General features: G+C 39.2%; 1 protein-coding gene across 1 annotated transcript in view; it reads left to right on the top strand.

The window, feature by feature from the left end:
• Positions 1-22,784, top strand: part of tpcn1 (two pore segment channel 1) — a 111,188-nt gene that overhangs the window by 21,358 nt on the left and 67,046 nt on the right. Inside the window, exons 2-3 of the mRNA XM_048556682.2 lie at positions 13,100-13,230; positions 15,241-15,417. Of these exons, the coding sequence (XP_048412639.1) occupies positions 13,100-13,230; positions 15,241-15,417 (308 nt within the window). The remainder of the gene's footprint in view (positions 1-13,099; positions 13,231-15,240; positions 15,418-22,784) is intronic.

Raw genomic sequence — 22,784 nt, forward strand, 5'->3', positions numbered from 1 at the left:
CCTTGTATGTTGACCAGGAAGCCTATGGTAAACACTGTGAGCTGTTACTTCTACAACAAAATCATACTATTGTTTAGTGGATGTGGTTTACACTGAGTACAAACACAAATGATACACAAGTTATATTGACCCTTGATAGAAGGCATCAAGGAAACCTTTAAGAAATTAAAGGACTTATCTGTATGCCTTTAATTTCTTAAAAGTTTCCTTGATACTGCAATATTACATCAGTACTTCACCTGCTTCCAGGGATGAGAAAGTTTGGTTATGAACTTTGCAGGTGGGGAACCATTGTTTCCACTAGTGGGGGCACAGACTTGATGTAATCGGTAAAGAAGCAAAACTTCTTGAGAAAAATATTTTTCACTCAGTACCTGGTTAAGTCTGGGCTTGGGATCGGGGATTAATTTAGCCCAGCTGGCTGGATGCCTGGTTTGTGATGCAGAGTGACACCAACAGAGTGTGTTCAATTTTCGCACCAGTTGAGGTTATTGTGAAGGATTATGAAATAACTCCACAGAGGGCAGTATACCATCACCAAGTCACCTTTTATTTACATGTGTAAATGACCTTGACCTTTACTGTATTTTTAAAATCTTTACAAAGGCAAACTCACAGGTCGGGTTTGATAATCGGTATGAGCAGTGCTGCCCATTCCGGACTGGCTTCATGATTTCTTCACTTTCCAGCCTTCTGATTTCTGTTTCTATTTTTGCCTGTAAGGCAAATAGCCCTTGCAGAATTGCTTCCTGGTCAACATGCAAGGTAGTTTTGGCTCCTTTGATAGTCGCCAGGCTGATCTGAAAAATGCCCAGGTTTTTAATTGGAACTTCACTTAAGCAGCCATTTTCTAAAGAAGAATGTTGAACCAAACTAGGTGAATCTTTCTCAACCAATTTCACCCTGTGAGATTGGCTCCTGGCCTTTTACTACAGTCAGTGGGAGCTGAATGAACTGCTTCCTATGAGAAACTGGAACAAAAGTTGTACCCTTAATCTGTTAAGGTTCCCCAGTATTGGTTCTCACTCTATTCAAGTTCTTGAGCAAACTTTAAAGGTGGGAGTCTGGAGCAAATTTTGTTTAAGACTGATTCTGCGATTATGAAACAGCTGCACCAGTACCACCTTCCAGCAGAATTGGATGACCATTTAACCAGAAATTTATTTTGGATGTTCCTAGGCAGTTTAACTGTTCTTAACCAGAAGTAGGTGGACTTTCCAGGGTGTGCAATCTACTAGATAGTAGATTGAGTTCTCTTATTCAATTAAGGCCTAGTGGGACTCTCTTGCTGTCTTGAGTCCGCATACTGGCAGCAACTAAAATGGCTTGCCGGCCCGCATTCTGAAGAAAATTTTAACCGTTTGGCTGAGGCTTTGCCTTGTTTTGTGTTTAGCTGTGGGTTGGCCTAGAATTGTTGTGTTCAGGATATGTCCTGAGTGAGGCTGTGCAATTGCCTTCGCTGAAGTGGTATTCCCCAAGCTCAGTTGGACTGGCGAGGGTGTCCATTCACTTTGGAATACCCTGCGACTCATGTTGCACTTGCTGCATTTTCCAATATTAAAGCCAATTGAAGTGCCTGTTTGAAGTCCAGTTGCATTTCAGCTACAAGGCCAGTACTCCACCACCAAGTCACCCTTTACTTACACATTGACACTGATCCAGCTTCCTCAAAGCTAGGTTCCAGAGTGAATATGAAGCCACTATGTTTTTACTTGTCACCCAGTGTTTCCTGATTGGACCAGATTAACAGCCCCAATCATGAAACTCATCTTCTATGAGATCTACCTGGCTGACCTCATTACGTTCACTACAGATTCTCCTTCTCAACTTCTGCTTTCACCTGAGGCAGAGTGACCTTCAGGTTCAACCACCACCAGTCATCTTTCTCTAATGAGAAAGTAGCCTATGATCTGCTAAGACTGTGACAACTTTACCTTGGAGGTCTGGAACATACTGCCTGAGCATATGGTTGAATCAAATTCAATTGAAACATTCAAAAGTTATTGAAACTGTTATCTGAAAAGGAAGAATGTGATAAGTTTGGGAGAGAAGGCAAAAGATGACTCTAACTCAATTGCTCATTTGGACAATTGGTGCTGACACAGTGGTTTAAATGTTCTCCTACTGTGTTGTTACAATTGTCAGAAGAGAAGCAGCATTTAAACACAAGGAACATCATGGAGTTACTATACTTTCACGATAAATACCCACTAAATCCACTAGAAAAAGTTCAGGTTTGTCCATCCTAGTGCAAGTTAATTTTGTTTTAATGGCAGAACAAACTTAGCTGCTAAACAAGTTCTCTGTAATGAAAATCATACTCATAAGCTTGAATTCCCATTCCTTCAAAATTTAATTATTATTTTTGATTTAACTTACTTCAAACTTTTTCCAACTTTTTATATGCTGTATTTCCATCATTCTTTCATATGTTTATTTTACTTTTTGTATTTCACTTGGTTAAGATTCTGCATTGCTTGTTTCAATTCTTCAACTCCTTTGGTTGAAAAGATACACTGCTAACATGGTTAGTTGACACACGTCCCATATCCCCTGTAGAGATGAAGTGTTTTGGCCATATAATACAGTAAATACCATTCATAGATTGTGGAATGAACAGTTGGTGACAGTCTTTTGCTGTTGAGAATATAGCCTAGCCCAGTGTCTTTTAGGGATAGTATTCTCTTTTGATGAATGAATGACATTTGGCTTTATGTTCAAGCTATCTGGAAGTCTGTACAATTTTAGGAGAAGGAAAAAACAATGAGTTAGTGAAAGCAGGAAAGGATTACCTTTGCATTGAACAAATTACATTAGTTGTCACACGAAAGTATTGTAATATTAATGAGCAAAATATAAAAGTTAAAATTTGACAGATGGGCATAACTGATATCAAGGACAGGCAAGACTGGGCAGCTATGTTTTGGACCTTCTTTGTCTGTTGTAGTGAGCAAGGTCATGTGGATTTGGTAGAAGTAACTTGAAAGGGTACCATTGTAAAATGTAGTTTCTTCTTAAGTCAGTGATGGATAGGTTATTGTTTGATCAGCACGGTGGCTCAGTGGTTAGCACTGCAGCCTCATAGTGCCAGGGACCCGGGTTCAATTCCAGCCTCGGGTAACTGTATGTGTGGAGTTTGCACATTCTCCCCGTGTCTGCATGGGTTTTCTCCGGGTGCTCCGGTTTCTTTCCACAGCCCAAAGATGCGCAGGCTAGGTGGATCAGCCATGCTAAATTGCCGGTAGTGTGCAGGGGTGTGAGGGCTATAGGGGGATGGGTCTGGGTGGGATGCTGCAAGGGGCAGTGTGGACTTGCTGGGCCGAAGGGCCTGTTTCCACACTATAGGGAATCTAATCATGTAAGCTGCCAAGTGTTTGATTAATTGGACATTGTTGTCATATTCAACCACTGTGCTTTCTTGATTATTTTCTACTACATTCTGGTTGTTCTGTTTTCTCAGCACCCGAAATGCTACAGCTCTCCAATTACTCCCACCCAGGAGTCAGAGGTAATTTGAAGAGCAAGTATGTAGAAAGATCTCAGATATATATGAGGGAAATCATGAGGGCAAAGAGGAGATATGAGCTAGCCTTGGCAGAGAGGTTAAGGATAATCCAAGGAGATTTTACCAATGCATTATGAGCAAAAGAGCAAGTAGAGAGAGAATAGGGTCCCTTAAAAATCAATTTCATAAGCTGGGAGAGATACTAAATGAATATTTCATGTTAGCTTTTACTGTAAAGAAAGTTATAGAGGATATAGAACTCTGTGGAATGAATATTAATGTTTTGAAAACAGTTCACATTTCAAAAGAGGAAGTGCTAGAAGTCTTAGAAAACACAACGGTATATAAATCTTCTGGATGTGATCAAGTGTATCCCCAGAGGATGTGGGAAGTTAGGGAAGAAATTGCTGGGTCTGTAGTGCAAATACTTGTATAATTTGTAACCATGGGCGAGGTGCCAGAGGACTGGAGGGTGGCTAATGTTGTACCTTTATTTAAGAAAGGCTGTGTGGAGATGTCTGCGATCTATTGACCTGGGAGCCTGACATTGGTGATGGGAAAGTTGTTGCAGGTGATTCTGAAAGATAGGGTTTACATGCATTTGGAGAGGCAAGACCTGATTAGGGATAGTCAGCATGATTTTGTGTGTCTCACAAACTTGTTTATATTTTTGAACAAGTAACCAAAAAGATGAGGGCAGTGTAGTAATGTTGTTTACATGGATTTTAGTAAATCCTTTGACATGGTTCCACAGGGTAGACTAATTAGTTAGATTACATGAGGTTCAGGGTGAACTTGCTAATTGGATACAAAATTGGCGTGACAGTAAGAGATCTAGAATGGTGGTGGAGGGTTTTTATTTTGGACTGGAGGTCTGTGCCCAGTGGTATTCCACAAGGATTGATTCTGGGTTCACTTTTGTCATTTTGCTAAAAGATTTGTATGAGAATCTAGGAGGCATCGTTAGTTCGTGGATGACACTAAAATTGGTGGTGTGGTGGACAGTGAGAAAGGGTATCTAAGATCACACAGAGGTCTTGTTCAGTTGAGGCAATGTGCTAAGGAGTGGCAGGAGAGGTTTAATTTGGATAAAGGCAAGATATTGCATTTTGGTAAAACAAATAAGGGAAAGACTTACATAATTAATGTTAGGACGCCTGTGTAGTGTTATGGAACACAGAGACCTAGGGATTCAAGTACATAATTCTTTGAAAGTTGCATCACAGGTAGACGGGTGATTAAGAATTCATTTAGCATGCTTGCCCTCATTGCTGAGACCTTTGAATATGGGAGTTCAGATGTCATTTTTGGGGTTGTATAAGATGTTGATGAAGCCTCTTCTGGAGTATTATGTGCAGTTTTGGTCACCCTTCTATAGGATGGATATTATTAAACTGGAGAGGTTTCAGAAAAGATTTACCAGGATGTTGCCAGAAATGGAAGGTTTGAGTTATAAATGGGATATGTTGGGACTTTTCACTTGAACATAAGAGGTTGAGAAGTGAATTTATTGAGGTTGGTAAAATCATGAGGGGCATAGATAAGGAGAATGACTAGGGTCTTTTCCCTGAGGTGGGGATGTTCAAAACTAGGGGCATATTTTTAATTTGAAAGGAGAAAGTTTTAAGAAGGACATGAGGAACACAGAGAGTGGTTTGTGTGTAGAATGAGCTGCCGGAGGAAGTGGTAGATGCAGGTACAGTTGCAACAATGAGAATATATATGGATAAGTACATGAATAGGAAAGGTTTGGAGAAAATAGGCCAAACACAGGCAAATGGGATAGTTTAGTTTGGGGACATGGTTGGCACGGATTAGTTGGACCAAAGGGTCCGTTTCTATTGACTCTACCTACCTTTGGTCTTTGAGCTACTAATTTGCCTTCTTGCAAAATCATGAGTCTAATGTGGTACCCATCTGTAGATACTGATGATAAGCTGTGTTTTCTTTTCAAAGATAAATTGAAGTTTGCACATTTTAGTCATATTACATGTCACTTCAAATTAGTTGTTGCACTTTTTCTTGTCAGCGGCATCTGTGAAGTGTTGATGGTTAATGAGTGTGAGAAAGTATGGAGTGTAGAATTGCCTTTTCACTAGACAGGAGAAAAAGCTTTCTGAAGAATGTCGATATCTGTGCAAATGTAATCTGTAGTTCAGCTTTTGATTTAAAATACTAAAAAAATGAAAAATACTACATTATACAAGCTGACACATTTTCATTTTCTAATTGTGATATTGATGTACCGTTTCATTTAATTAATTCATTTACAATATATCAAACAAATTGTTTATCACACAGAAATAACATTTTGTCAGTTACTAGCATGTGTAAAAATAACAATCTCACACGCTTTGATTTGAACGTGCTTTTCCGGAATTCATTCAATCTGTACCAGCATACCACTTTGAATGTTACAGTAGAAATCACGTAATGATGATCTTTTCCTGTTATTAGACTGACGTGGTGTAGATGGCCGTATGGATTGTCTGAACCATTTACCAGGTTAAGAGTTTTCACTCAAGGAGGCAAATTATCTGCATGTACAGATCAGTGAGTAAGGAATGTTCTATTCTTCAGTGTGATCACATGATTCCTGTACGTTCATTGTGGAATTAGATGACGAGGTTTGTAATCACAAATAGTGATTCTTCTTAAAAAAAGTACAGGCTACCTTGTTCTCACTTCTGCAAAAATGCAACATACAGATATAACTTGTGCCAGCTCGGATGAATTTAATTACAGCCCTTTCCAGAGATCTTCATTCATTTGGGAACTTGATACTAATGGTATGTGTTATCTTTGCACTTTGTCTTTGTCATAATTAGATTATTTTTATTTAGCTGAGGTTGTAGACTTTCTCACCAAGCCAGTGTGTTTGATCACAGACGTTTCATCACCCTGCTAGGTGACATCGTCTGTGTGCCTTTGTTGAAGCGTTGGTGTTCTGTCCTGCTTGTTATTTATATGCCTTGGTTTGCTGGGGTGGTTGGCATCACTTGAAAGTTGGACAGCAAGTAGGGCAGAATACTGAAACTTCATCAGAGGCCCACTGACAATGTTACCTAGCAGGGTGACGAAATGCCTGCAATCAAACACACCAGCTCAGTAAGCAAGTCTACAACCTGAGCTACAAATCTTCTCAAAAACTTTTATGTAGCTTTTAGTGAGGCATTGTATGTGTTAACGCAATGAGTACTGAATATTAGAGTTTTCTGAAGTTTTGTACATTTTGATAAATCTTGCCTTATAAAAAGTTATAAAGAATCAAATCCTAAGTTTGTAATAGTATTTGAAAGAAAAATACAATAGATGTTTCAATCCTGACAAAGGATTAAAGCAGTTCTTTTTAACATTTGTAGTTAGTGCAATAAATGATACTGATTGAACTGACTGAAGGAGATGAAAACCCAAACAGGGATCAAACTATGACTGTTATTCATAGAATCATAACAGTGTGGAAGCAGGCCATTTAGCCCATTGAGTCCATCCCAACTTCCAAAGAGCATCCCACCCAGATCCACCACTCCCACCCTATCCCTCTAATCCTGCATATCCTATGGCTAATCCACCTAGCCTGCACATCCCTGGACAGTATGGGCAATTTAGCATGGCCAATGCACCTAACCTGCACATCTTTGGACTGTGGGAGTAAACCCACGCAGACAAGGGGAGAATGTGCAAACTCACACAGCCACCCAAGGGTGGAATGAAACCCAGGACCCTGGTGCTGTGAGGCAGCAGTGCTAACCACTGAGCCACTGTGCCACCCTTATGGATTCATATAAATACAGTGGCTGCAAGAGCAGGTTGGAGGCTAGGGATACTGCAGCAAGTAACTCACCTCCTGACTCACCAAATCCTCTCCATCATCTACAAGGCACAAGTCAGGAGTGTGATGGAATACTCTACGCTTGCCTGGATAGGTGCAGCTCCAACAACTTTCACACTCCAACAAAAAGCTTGACAGCATCCAGAACAAAACAGCCCACTTTAATTGGCACCACATCCACAAGCACCTATTCCCTTCATCTACATGATGCACTAGAAAAATTCACAAAATATCCTTAGACAGCACCTTCTAAATCTATGACCACTCCATCTAGAAGGACAAGGGGAACAGATAAATGGGAATACCACCACTTTCAAGGTCCCCAACAAGCCGCTCATCATCCTGACTTGGAAATGTTCCTTCACTGTTGTTGGGTCAAAATTCTGGAATTCTACCTGCAGCACATGGATTGTGGCAGTTCAAGGAGGCAGCTCATCAGTGCATTCTCATAGGTAACCAGGGACAGGCAATAAATGCTGGCTAGCCAGTATTGTCCATGTCTCACGAGTGAATGAAATAAATTACTTATTCAAATAAAATGTGAATTATCCAATCATCTGAATTTAGTGAAATAATCACTACACAGCAGATTGAGAATTTAGTGGAAACAAATATTTCAGGAAATTTGAGTTAGAGCTTTGAATTAGAGGAGTTATATTTTAGATTATAAAAATAAATTCAGTCTGCTTTGTAATGTTCTGAATTAATGCCCAAAGCTTCTAATCTGGTGTTGGAACCAAGCAACTTAATTCTGTTCTTTCTGGTTGGCAAATCTGGATATTATTAAGGTAAGGCTCAGGAGAGACGGTTATTTAGAATTTCAAAAGATTAATGTAACTCAAAATATTAATGACCATATCATCACATAAAAGATTGGCAAAGGCAACAACTAAAAAGAAGATGGATTATGTTATCATTTTTAAAAATGCCAGGCATGAGTACAAGATAAATGTACATTCTTTCACTTTCTGGGTAGTTTAATGTCTCTTATGTTCTAGGACATAGGTGGGAATGAACACTTGAAATACACTGTTACAAATTGTCTGGCGACTGCATCTGAATAAGCCAGTTTAAATGATTGTTAAGACCAACAGACTCTAGAGTCTAGTTAAGTTACAGAGAAACAGGACAGGGCCATTCAGCCCTTTTGACTTATTCAAATAGATCATGACTGATCTTACAGCTCCGGTTATTTGCCTTTTCTCTATACCTTTATCTAACAAAAAATATTAATCTCAGTTCTAGTTTAATTTTATTTGTATCCTAAGTTCAAAATTCACCATGGCAATAGAGGAATTTTAGCTTTAATAATTTCAAACAATATTTTTATTAAGGTCTATCAATAATAGGAAAACCCATCTGGTTCACTAACATGCTTTATTCTCTCTGTGCTTATATATGAGATTTCAGACCAAAAGCAACGTGGTTTACTTGTAACCTATGGCTGAAATAGCTTAGGAGCTGCTTATTTGCTTTCAGGAAAGTGACTCCCCAACACCTTCTCAAGGGCATTTTTAAATGGGAAGTAATTTGTGGTGTTACCACCAATGCTGACAGTGCATGTTTTTTTTAAAATTCATGTTCTTTTGTGGAAGTGAGACCCAGATTGCTGCAACTCTTTTTAAAGAAGAATAAACTTCCTGATTTCACTTATTAACTGGGTTAATTCAATTTACAACCATGCCCTCTTGCTTTTGATTTCTTAGCAAAAGAAATTCCTTTATGAATTAAATATCTTATTTAGATTATCTCTCAGTCCTCTAAACTGAAGGGAATACAGGCCATATTTATACACCGTATTTCAAGCTTTTAGCCTCTAATGTTCCTTAAGTGAATCTATGCTTTTCCCCCTCTGAAACCAGTTATTTTTTCCTGAGATGGAAACCAAAGCTAAATATCTGATCAACTAAAGCATAAGTTGCTCACTTTTTCATCTTTTCATCATGTAAAAAAACCTTTCTGTCCTTTGTGTTGTACAGATTGCAGAAATAAATTATACAATACACAGATAAACCCAGAATTTTCCCATAACAGAAGTATATGAGCCATACAAGAGAGTGAATCTTCGTGTAAAACCTAGGGTAGCTGCAGTTCTTTGAGGGGAACAGCAAACCTCTAATGCAGTACTTCACAAACGTTTTTCCGTTGTGACCCAATTTTGAGGCTTGAAAACTGTTGCAACCGCTCAGGATGGAGTGAGAGAGAAGAAGAGGTTCGAGCAGGGGGAATCTCACTTGAGGTCCCACACTCTACTTCTGAAAATCTGGCTTTAATAGATGTGTATAGATTTGAAATCTACCTGTATTTCATGTATTGTACTTAACCCCATAATGGAAATCGTCCTCAAAACTTTTTATGCTCACTCAGCAAGTACATCAGCTGGCTTGACCTTGATCCAAACTGGCCTGACATTTTGCAGTTTGATACTTTAAAAATGTAGAATTAGCTGATTTCAACATGGGCAGCAGCAAAGGTATTTCTGTTGACCTGAGTGTCCATAGAGTCTGAGATGCAGTGAGACACACAGAGTAGTTTAATCAGAGTTTCTTACTACTGATTGTACCTGAACACTATACAGTAGTCATATTAGGAAAAGCACATCCTTGAAACTTGTGAGGATAGGGATAACAGTGATAATAGCTTATACAGACAGTGCTCAACTTCAACTGGAACATTGTGTCCTGTTCTGCCTTCTACATTTTAGGAAAAATCTGAAGGCAGTAGAGGGTGCATAGAAAATGAGAATAGTCCAAAGAACAAGGAACTTCATTTATGTGGAGATAACAAGGTGTAGAACTGGCTGAACACAGCAGGTCAAGCAACATCAGAGGAGCAGGAGAGCTGATGTTTCGGGTCTGGACCCTTCTTCAAAAAAATCATTTATGTAGATAGATTGGAAGAAGTACAATTGCTTTCCTTGGAAAAGAGAAGGCTAAGAGGAGGTTGTTAAGACCCATGATTATGAGTACTTCAAGCAATCTCGATAGAAAACAAACTATTCCCCTTGGAAGGATTGAGAACAAGAGGGCACAGTTTTAAAATAATGAGCGAAAGAAGCGACATTAAGGAAGATGTTTTTGAGCACTACGTAGTTAGGTTCTAGAATGCAGTTCCTAAACAAATGGTGAAGGGAAGTTCAATTGGAGGCATTCAAAAGGCAATTGCAATGTTAACAGAAAAGAGACAGTGTGCAGATTTTCAGGCTAAGGGCAAAAGAACAATGCTTGATAAATTACAATGTGGAGAGCTGGTACAATAGTGACAGGCTGAATGGCTTCCTTCTTTGTAATGTAATGATTTTGTGGGTCTGTGAAATAGAATGCTCACCATCCTGAGTCTCAAATGAAGAGGAGCTGCTGCTTCACCTGGAACCATGTTCTATTACAGATCTCCACTTTCAGGATTGAAAAAATTGCATATTGAAGAGAGAAAGAATCCTTGGTTCAGCAAAAAAAAACAAAAACTGCAAATTCTGGAAATCTGAAACAAATACAGAAATTGCTTTAGAAACTCAGCAAGTTTGGTAGCATCTATGGAGGGAAAGCAGAGTTAATATTCCGGGTCATCGAGCTAATGAGTCACATAGTACAGAATCAGACCCAACTCATCCATGCCAATCAGGTTTCTTAAACTGAATTAGTCCCATTTGCCTTTGCTTGGCCCATATCCCTCCTTAAATCTTTTCTATTCATGGACCCATCTAAAGTCTTCCAAATGTGGTAAATTTACCCATCTCCACCAACTCCCTGGCAGCTCGCTCCACACGTGCACAACCCATTGTGAAAAAGTTGCCCATCAGTTCCTTTTTAAATTTTTTCTCTCTCATCTTAAACCTATGCCCTCCAATATTAAACTCTCCTACCTTTGCCATTCACCCTATCAATGCTGTTCATGATTTTTTAGACCTCTACAAGATAAACCCTCAACTTCCCACACTTCAGAAAATGAAGTCCCAGCCTCTCCTCACAACTCCAACTCTCCAGTCCCAGTCCAGTGACCCTTCTTCTGAACAGACCCTTCTGCAAATAATGGTCCAGCAAACCTCTTGTGAGTTTTGTAACTACATTGTTACATGATTGTGCATAAAAGCTTAGTTGTAGGTATTTGAACTAAGAGAATGTTTGAGCATCGATTACAATGGATACTTCTGATGAACTTGATTGTGATATTTTAGGAAAGCTTTTCCTGTTGTGCTGCATGCTTTAGGCAAAAAGATTGAGGAGAGTAATGACCAATTCTTGGCTGACTGCGATTAAGTGGAATACCAGCTGAAATGGATCTTCTTTCCTCTTTTGTCGTCAAATTTCTTACCTCCTTTTCTCTTTTTAACACATAGCTAATTAATGCGTCTGAAGTGACTTATCATTTTTTTGTGTTTTTGCCAATGTGGCCTTTATGCATGGGTAATTCTGACAGGGTGGTAGTATTCATTCTGAGATCAAGTTGTTGTGCTTTTATATGTTTATTGTAGTCTGCAGCATGGCAAAAATGGTAAAGGCTCAACTGTTCTTTCCATCACATGGCTGACCATGGACCTCTTCCACTTTTACTGCCTGCCGTTGGAGTATATTGAGTGGATTTGCAGTTTAACACTCAACCTGTCTGGCCATGTTAGAATTCCATCTTTAGCCATAAAGCCCTGGGGTAGCATTTGACCCTAGAACTTCTGGGTTGGAGGGAGGGATGTTAACCATTGATCGCAGGACTTTCTCCTGACAATGCATTAGCTGACTTAGCTGGAGATAGCCAGTGAGACCTGACTACAACCAAAGTCCACTTGTATGCTTCCAGCAGGGTTTAATAAATGAATCAGAAGCAAATTCTTGTTGGGAATCCCATGGTATCACGGTCCCTGCTGAGATCAGCATCAAACCAGAGATACGTGCTCAGCTCTTTCTGGCCAATATTTCTTTAGTGACAGCCACCCAACCATGAGTTAAAATTAAATGTTCGTTTACTCTGTAACCCTTACATGGTCTTTCTGGCCTTGTGATGTAATGTTTGCCTGATAGAATAACAAAACTATTGGCAACAACTACATCTGACCTTGATGAAAATTACAGATGATAAAAGTCACTGCAGACAAGGAGAGTCAGCCTTGCCGCAGTGCAATGTTTTTACTTCACAAATCCCTTTTGCTGTACTTCTGGTGACCAGGCCTTCAGTCTCCTGATTATGCTTTCTAATTCCCTTCCAAACCTCTGTTTCCTTTACCTCCTTTTCCTTTAAGGCCTTCCTTAAAATGCATGTTTGTCTAAAGTTCACATAACCTCCTATTAAACCCTGTTCACATAATGATGTCTACATGGCTGTGCTTCTGTGAAGCACGCTAGAATGTGTTATTATATTAACACTTCAATATAAATAAAGCATAGTATTGCTAATGATTAAAATGAGAAGGAAACTAAGATTGAAATTAACTTTCAGTCTTCACAAAACCAAGCATGTTTTGTGAGAACATAATAATGTTCTGAATAATTAGTCATTATTCAGATGCTAAAATATTGAGTTCTTCCTCAATGTTATTTGATCAGTGAGATTCTTTTTCCCTTTTTTTCTATTTTCCTCTTCATTCCCAATTAGGAAGGCATCCACATTATATTTTATGTCAATCAGCTGGTTCTAGTTATTCTAAGACAAAGTAATAATGTTCCCTTTTTTGAATGCATTATGAATGAAATTTAAGTAGCAGTTGGAGGATCATGCCTGACCTGACTGGCCTGTTGCTATTTTGAACCATCCACTTTTTGTACCCTTAATAGATGGAGGAGGATATGACATTATCAATACTGAAGTGATTGCAACACCAGATGTTCGAGAGTACAGAGTGAGCTATGGTTCTTTGAAACAAATCTGGGAGATGAATTATCAGGAAGCTGCAATCTACTTACAGGTATGGAACCTTTTACAACTAATAATCCTGCTCCAGTTATGCTTTTAAAAATGAAGAGTATATCAGTATGAATGAAGTGTGTATAAGCAAGATAACATGGTATTGTTGCTGTTGCAAATTTGGTACTATAGCTTTTATTTAATGAAAGCAAAATTATTCAGCTTTAATTACAGATAACCTGGCCATAATGATCTTGCATCTGTTCTGGTCCTAACTGACCTCGGACATCTACTTCCATACCACATATTTTAAGTTTAGGCTTCTTAATATAGTTCATAATCTCTGCAGTACTGGTTTAATTTAGTGAAGGTGGTATTACATATATATTTTTCTCATTGATCATTATATTTTACTTATCAAAGTAAGTTATTTAAGTGCTGGAGAATAGAATTTTAAATTTGTTTCTTTATAAACCTGCAGTACTCCTAGTTGCACTTCTGATTGTTGCAAAGTAGTTAAAAGACAAATCAGGTGCAGAATGAGGCATCCACTTTTCATCCTCTATCAGCATGAGAATTTCAAATTGTAAAAGCTTAACTCTAAATATGAATCACCCTTTTCATTTGTCTCTGCAAAGTTCAGCAGTTTGCTCCGAATTAAAGATAACTTAATGCCATCACATTGCTAACACATTGTTACTACAAACTGGGTGTTGTCTGACTGGAACCTTCACAAATACAGAGAATGAGGTTTTGATCTTGGGGCTGAATTCAAAATCAAATCCCAAGGGTAAAAGGGTATTATAATCCACACCATCAAAGCAGTTTGTTTCTCCGGTATGTCTTTTTTAACAAAATTGAAAAGTTTAGTTTAAAATTTTTAAAAAAGTTTTTTCAGTCTTCAATAATCCACTTTATACTGTAATGGAACAAAAGATGGTAATTTAACAGGATTGATTTAATGCATTCTTGATATCATTGAAGTTAATGGAAAGCACTTCTGAAGAGGTTCTGGTTACAACAATGACATAAGTAGCCCCAAAACTGCATCTCAGTAGGAGATCATCTGTTTTTTTCCCAGAGAACTACCGACTAAATCACAATCTACAGATGATGAACAAAGTTACAATTTATTTATGTAAAAGAATGCATACTATTTATTTTACTTTATGAGAATACAATTGGCAAACATTTAGCAGTCTTCCATATAGATTTTAAGTAAACATGTTTTTCCTAAATTATAATTGAAGTGATCCAGCCAAATATCTTCTGTGCTACATCAGTAATCTGATGTAGTGCATACAATAAAATTGCATTTTAAAAAAAATTGTATTTTGTTGTCTGTTCACTGTTTAAATGGACTTTTAATTTTTCAAATAAAACAATTTGCTGTGAAAATTATTAACATTCAGAACATTTGTTCTGTTTAGAATGATGTGCTGTTCCATTAACCTTTAACTTTTATTTCAGTTATTGATTTCAAGATGACTTAATTACAGCAAGATGATGTGCTGATGTATCAAACATTCAATACATGAAGCTGTGCATAATGTGCAAATAAAATATTGGCAAATGTTTGGAGAATCTGTACATATTTTGTTTTAGAACTGTCTATGAAGCCAGGTTTCCTGTATAATTTTGTATTATGCAATTGCAATGCCAAGAAAACTAAGATTGCCAAGGTGTACAGAATATGTTATATAATCATTATTTTTGAAATTCAGCTCCTTGCTGTAAAAGTGACTAAATAACATTATTGAAAAAAAAAGCCCTGCAGTGTCTTTAAAACCAGATCAAAATGATTTAACCAATTTATTTAACCCTTTGTCTGCAGGTCTTGTTTTGTTGATGTTTTGGCACTAAGGAAAAATGAAGGACACATTTGATTATGATGACATTGCTAGGACGAAATCAGAAGTGTAACTTTATATTTTGGTTACTGTTTAAAGGTTAAATTTTTGAAGGACAAGTTTGCTTCTGTTGCTGTGCTGCAGATAGAAAGTGTCATAATTGATTACTCAGCAGTAAAAATAATAATGTTCAAGCTTTCTGTTTATTTTATCACTTGCAGGAGGGAGAAAATAATGACAAGTTCTTCACACATCCAAAAGATCAAAAAGCCCTTGCAGCCTACCTCTTTGTGCACAATCACATATTCTATGTGATGGAGCTGATTTCTGGAGTGCTGTTGCTGATACTCTCCTTATGTGAAGCTCCAGCTGTTCCCTCGCTCCGTCTCGACATTTATGTATGTTTTGTCTTCACATCTTTTGAGAATTTTTAGCTCAGAATGTTTCTGGTCCAAGTATTTGTTAATGTGTCACCCCTGAATTCATCCTTGTACAACTAAGGTTGTTGATAGGACTTTGAACTCATTACTGGGGTGAGGATTCAATTGAAGAGAAGCTTAGGAAAAAAACGAGAGAGCGGGTATGCATGATAGTGAAGAGGTAAATGATCGTCAGTGTCATGGGAAGAGATAGAATGTATAAGCAGAAGAGTAAAACAGTAATTATTTCCAGAACAAGTAATAATGATAAAATGTCAAAGCTTAAGGCTCTTTATCTGAATGCATGTTGCATTTGTAACAAGATAGGTGAGTTTATAGCACAATTAGATGAATTTGACTTGCTAGCTATTACAGAGACATGATTGTAGGGTAACTAAAAACTCAATATTGAAAATATTTGATATTCTGGAAGTATAGGTAAAGAGGAAAATGAAGGGGTATCATTGTTAATAAACAAAACTATTAGTGTGGTACTGAGTAGTGATATAGGTGCAACAAATTGCATTATGGAATTGGTTTGAGTGGAAATCAGGAATAACAATGGAAAGAAGTCACGAGTAGTAGAGATCAATAGGCTTCCAGAGAGTTGTTTCACTGTAAGACAAAGTATAAATCAGGAAATATTGGGGGAATGGAAGAAGGGGACTACAATTAACATGGGTCATTTTAATCTGCATATTGACTGGATAAATCAGATGGGGAAGGGTAACATGGAAAACGAATTTGAAGCGTGCTCAGAGATTGTTTCTTAGAGCAATATGTTTTAAAACCCACTTGGGAACAGTCTACCTTTAAACCTGGCAATGTGTAATGAGTAAGAACTAATTAAAGATCTCACAGTTAAGGATCCTCTAGGGGATAGAGATCCCAAGATGGTAGAATTTCTTGTTGTTTTCTTTTCAGGCATCAAGCCCTACAAGATGCCACAACTCAGAGAAATCCATGGCCGTTTGGAGCCTTCCTCCCCTGCCCGTCCCTCTGACTCCATCCCCTTACCCAACCAGCCCTCCTGTTGGGTATTCACCATCCCATCTAACCTTACGCTCTCTGATGCTGAACGTTCTGTACTTGGCAAAGTTCTCAGCTTTAACCCTCTGCATCCTCATTTTAACGAATTTCAAGCACATGATGTTGTACTTTGCTTCCGCTGTCTTCACCTCTGTGCCTGTTTCTTTGGACAAGAGTCCACTCCCCATCCCACAGACTCCCTCCAACACTCTTCCTCCGCCTGGACCTCTCCCTCTGGCCTTTTACCTCCACTCGATCTGTTCACTGAGAACTGTTGACATGACAATGGTCGCCTCAATTTCTCTGCCTTTCCCTCACTCAATCCAACTTATCTCTTTGTGAACTGACTGTATTCTGTGAGCTTAGATCCAACCCTGACTTTAGTATTAAGACTGCCAATAAGGGTGATGCTGTTGTAGTCTTGCATACTGACCTTGACATTGTTGAGGCTGCATGCCAGCTCTCAGATACCTTCTCTTATCTTTCCCTGGACCATGACCCCACCATGGCACATCAGGCCATTGTATCAGCTGCAGTAGCTGACCCCATTTTATCTGGTGACCTCCTCCCCACTGCCTCCAAGCTGATAGTCCCCAGAACCACACAGCTCTCTTCTATCTCCTTCCAAAAACCCACAAACAGGACTGTCCAGGCTGACCCATTGTTTCAGCCTGCTCCTGCCCGACAGGAGTCATCTCTTCCTACCTTGTCTCAGTCTTCTCTCCCCCGGTACAGTTCCTGCCCGTGTAATCCATGATTGCTTTTATGTTTTACGCCAGTTTCAAAATTTCCAGTTTGCAGGCTCCAGCTTCCTTCAGGAGCAGAGGCCTGAGTTGTCCCCACCCACCACCACTCTCCTCCACTTGGCCAAGCTTGTCCTCACCCTCAACAACTGTTTCAATTCTTCTCGTTTCCTTCAGGTCACAGGGTGGCCATGGGTACCTGGATGGGCCCCAGATATGCCTGTCTCTTTGTGGGGCACCGTGGAACATTCCTTGTTCCAGTTCTGTTCTGGTCCCCCTCCACAACTGTTTCTCCTATATATTGAATATATCATCGGTGCTGCTTCCCTCTCTTGTCCAGAATTGGAAATGCTCATTGATTTTGCTTCCAATTTCCACCCTGCCTCATTTTCACCTGGTTTATCCCTGACTCCTCCCTTCCCTTCCTCGACGTCTCTATTTCCATATCTGTTGATAGACTGGTCATTAATATTCACTATAAAACCCCAAGCTCCCACAGCTACCTGGATATACATCCTTGCACCCCACTTCCTATAAAGACTCCATTCCATTCTCTCAGTTCCTCTGTCTATGTTGCATATGTTCAGAAGATGCCAACTTTGACAAGGCAGCCTCTGAAATGTCCACCTTCTTCCTCAACTGCGGATTCCCCAGCACCATTGGCCACGAGGCCGTCAACCGGGTCTGATCCAACTTCCGTATTTCTGCCCTCACCTCCCCACGCAATAGCAAAAGGGCTCCCTTGCCCTTAACGACCATCATACCGGCATCCACATCCAGAAAATCATCAGAAGCCATTTCCGCCATCTCCAGTGAGATGCCGCCACCAGACACAAATTCCCCTCCCCCCCCACCACGTTGTTCACCTTCCACAGGTACTGTTCCCTCTGGGACATGCTGGTCCACTCTTGCTTCACTCCAAACACCTCCCTATGGCATGTTCCCCTGCAGCCACCGAAGGTGTAACATGTGCCCATTTACCTCCTCCCTCCCCAGCATCCAAGGGCTTCACCTACACTTTACAGAATCTAGTCTACTGCATTTGCTGCTCACACTGTGATTTCCTGTACTTTGGGGAAATGAAACGTACACTGGTGACTGCTTTGCAGAACATCTGCCACTGCCTGCAAAAAAGACCCTGAGGTTCCAATGGCCTGCCACCTTAACACATCACTGTGTTCCCCGGCCATCATCTCTGTATCAGGATTGCTGCAATGTTCAAAAGAAGCTCGGAGAAAGTTCGAAGAAAAATGCCTCATTTTCCGTTTGGGGACCCTGCATCCCTCCAGACTCAATATCGAGTTCACTAATTTTAGGGCCTAAATTCTCCCGTGTCCTAGCCTCCTACTCCACATTGTTATCATATAATAAATAAAAACCGAAAGAACTGCAAATTCTATAAATCAGGAACAAAAACAAAGTTGTTGGAAAAGTTCAGCAGGTCTAGCAGCATCTGTGAAGTTAAAAACAGAGTTAATGTTTCGCATCCGGTGACCCTTCCTCGTGGTTTGCCATTACAAACTACCCATTGTTAGTCACTAACAGTCTCCACTAACAGCTATTCACCCTCCTAGCCAGATTGTTATCAACTCCCTTGCCTATCCAACTGCACTCCTCTCTGTTTGGGCTATCATCATCTATTATTTACTCTTTACCTCCTCCTTGTCCTCCTCCTCCTCCACGTCCCCCCGGCAGCTTCTGCATATAAGCCAACATTTTAGCTACCATCAGTTTTGAGGAAGGGTCACCTGACGTGAAATGTTAACTCTGATTTTTCTTCACAGATGCGCCAGATCTGCTGAGCTTCTCCAGCAACTTCTGCTTTTGCTGTTGTATAATTTTAAATGCAGTTTGCGATTGAGCAGTTTGAGTCTCACACCAATGAAATCAAATAAAGGCAGTTACAGAAGCATAAAGAAGGAGTTGTCTGAACTCTTTCTGGGCTAGAAAAAGTGGCTAAGGGGAAGGTGAGTGGATGAGCAGTGGCAGACATTTATGCAAATATTTCATAATGCTGAACAAAAATTGATTCCAGTTGAAAAGAAGGACTTGATGAGAAGGATTAATCATACAGGGTTATAACAGGTTGTCAAGGAGGATGTCTCACAAAAAACTAAAGCATAAAAAGTGACAGAAGCTACGGTAAGCCAAATGATTGAGAATTTCTTAGGAATCAGCAGAAGATGACTAAAAAGCTAATAACAGGAGGAAATTGATGATGAAAGTAAATTGGCAAGAAAGAGAAAATAAACAGCAAGAGATTCTACACACATATTAAAAAAAAGTAGAGAATATGAATGTGGGAGTTTTGGAGGATGTGGGAATTGATAGCAGAGAAATAGCAGATAATTTCAACCGAGATAGTTTGTGAGTGCCTTAATGGTGAAGGGCACTATAAACATTCTAAAGATATCAAATAATCAAGGTGCTCATGGAAGGAAATACCTTGCAATAGTCTGAATTCTGGTGAATAAAGTGTTTGACAAGCTAATGGCACTAGACCCTGATAAGTTGCTAGGTTCTGATAGCTTGTACTCAATAGTTTTAAAGGAATTGGTGGCAGAGACACTGGAGGCAAATGTTCCTGAAATCACTGGATCCTGGAAGGGTTCCAGCAGATTCGAAAGCTGGTAAAATGATACCCCTGTTCAAGCAGGGAGGGAGAAAGAAAGCAGTAACCCATAGCCTGATTAGGCTACCTTCTGTCAATGGGAAAATACTAGAGTCAGTTATTAGAATCATAGAATCCCTCCCATGTGGAGACAGGCCATTCAGCCCAACAACTCTCCGGAGAGCATCCTGCTGAGACTCACCCCCCCCCTACTGTATTCCTGCATTTCCCATGGCTAATCCACCTAACACATCCCTAGACACTGTGGGCAAGTTAACATGGCGAATCCACCTAACCTGCACAACTTTGGACTGTGGGAGAAAACCCAACACAGCCATGGGGAGAACATGCAAACTGCACACAGGCTGGAATTGAACTCAGATCCTTGGTGCTGTGAGGCAGCAGTGGTAACTACTGAGCCTCTGAGGAAATTGCAGGACATTTAGAAAAGTTGAACTCAATAAAACAGAATCAACATACTTGTGAAAGGGAAATCATGTTTGTGAAATTAACTTGAGATTTTTAAGGCTATATAAGCAGAGTTGATAAAAGGGAACCAGTAGATGTAGTGCAATTTGATTTACAGAAGGCAATCAGGAAGCTGCCACAGAAAAGGTTATTGCACCAGATTGCACCTCATGGTATTAGGGGTAATGTATTAGCATGGATTGAGGATTGATTGACATACAGAAACTAGCGAGTCAAGGTTAATGGGTCTTTTTCTGATTGAAAGATGTAGGTAGTGAAGCCCTAGGAGCATAATTATTTGCTGTCTATATATATGATTTGAAGGAAGATGCTGGGTGTAATGTGTACAAATTTACTGACAATGTAAGAATAGGTGGGAGGGCATATTGCAATAAGGACTTAAAGAATCTGTAACAGGATGTAAATAGGTTGAGTGAGTAGTAAAGAACTTGACAGCTAGCATTTGATATTGGAAAGTGTAAAGAAAATTAAAAGGCAGAATATTATTTGAATACGGCACAAAGAGATCTGAGTGTTCTAGTACATGAAACACAAAATGTTAGCATGCGTGTATATAATGTAATTAATAAGGCAAATAGAATTTCAGGCATCATTGCTAGAGTGTTCGATTTCAAAAATAGAGAAGCCTTGTTACAACTGTATAAGTTACGGGGGAGGTCGCACTTTGAGCGCAGTCTACAGTTTTGATCTTTGTAATTTAGAAAGGATCTACTGGCATTGAGAGTAGTTCAAAAGAGGTTCATTAGACTGATCGCTTTGCTGAAAGAATTGCTAAGCTGGTTAAGCATTTATTCTTTAAGAGTTTAGAAGAGTGGTGGGGTGATCTTATTGAAACACACAATTCTGTGGGAGCCTGACAAGGGAGATGTTGAGAAGGTGTTTTTACTACTGACGGGAATCTCAAATAGGAGACATAGTTACAGAATAAGGAAACCCTCATTTAAAACTGAATCATGAGAGAATTTATTCTCTGAGGGTAGTGAATATCTAGAATTCTCTATTCTGGAGAGTTGTGAAAGTTAGGTCACTGAAAGTATATAAAGAAGAGATAGATAGATAGATTTTTGAAATTCAGGGCTATAAGGACCTGGCATGAAAGAGGAGTTGAGGTCTGGTTTGTAGAGTGGCAGGGCAGGCTTGAAGGGCTGTATCTGCTCCTACTTCTTATGTTCTTATGAATCGCTTTTTGAAATGGAAGTCTGCAGTGCTCTGGTTAATGTTTGTCAATTTATGCAAACAAATTTGATTCTCAATTTAGATAAAACTGTGGATTGTACTGTGATGATTGAGCCCAAATTTCTCACTGCTGCAATTTTTAAGGGAACTAATGAGAACCTGACTTTATTATGAAATGATGATCGGTATAACAAATTATATTGTTATCGCACAAAAAGGATGTAGCTGAAATGAGACATACTTAAGTATCATGTGCATGAAGCTACCTCTAACCACTTTATTCAAAGAAGACAGAAGTATATATACAGAAAGAGAAAAAAGAAAGCAAGTGAGATTACAGGAAGAAACAGAAGGAAAAGAGTGAAGTTTGGGGGAAATACTTAGTAGTTGGAAAGGAGTGCCAGAAGCAATGAACAGCCAGCAGCTATAGGACAAAAAAAAACTGAGAAACAAGGAGTAAATTGCCCAAACATTTTTATATTTAAAAAAATTAAAAGCCATTTTGATTATTTTTAGTAAATCTGCTTACTTATCCACCATTTCTCGTCTCTACATGGAAAAAAAGTTCTAATCAGTTGGGTTAACTAAAACTGGATGACTTCATACTTTCCCAAATTGAAAATTTATCTGTTTTGTACAGACTTTTTTTCACATGATTGTGTCTACGCAATTTACTTTGCCTTCTAAGTGTATGTACTCTGCAGAGTTGGATATAAAATTGTGCATTCCTTCATTCAGGGCAGGTGCTTGGGAGCAGGGAGGATCAGTGTGAGTGGTTAAGGAGTGAGATTTTTATTTAGCAGTTAGACCAGGTTTTAATTCTTCTAACTTTTCCTGCCAAATGACTGAGCTAATGTATCAGAACCCTCAAAAAAATCTCTGAAGTTAACACAGAGTTGGGGACCTTTCAAGAGACCCTTATATGCCAGGTAATTTTCAACTGAAGTTTAAACTTCTTGGATGATTGCCACGTCTTATTGCTTTGGGACTTTCAAGGGATGATTATCATGCAACTAATAGTGTATATCTGGTTTCTGACTATTCAGAGACAGAAGATCTACTCAAATGTATTCCTTCAATCAAATCAATCATATGTTGAGTCCCAGTTCTTTTTGAGGCCTTGTAACTGGAAATCCTCAATTTCACTCACTTTATGAAAAAAGCCCAAATTAGATACAGTATACCAAGCAAGGCCTGACTGGAGTCTTTTACAAGAACCAATATATGCCACGCCTTGGACTGAACTGTTTATGAACGTTTACGAAGACTCCATTTCTCAAAGTATAACTTTGCATCGT

The sequence above is a fragment of the Stegostoma tigrinum genome, chromosome 26, assembly GCF_030684315.1.
Source record: "Stegostoma tigrinum isolate sSteTig4 chromosome 26, sSteTig4.hap1, whole genome shotgun sequence".
In the NCBI taxonomy this organism is placed as follows: Eukaryota; Metazoa; Chordata; class Chondrichthyes; order Orectolobiformes; family Stegostomatidae; genus Stegostoma; species Stegostoma tigrinum.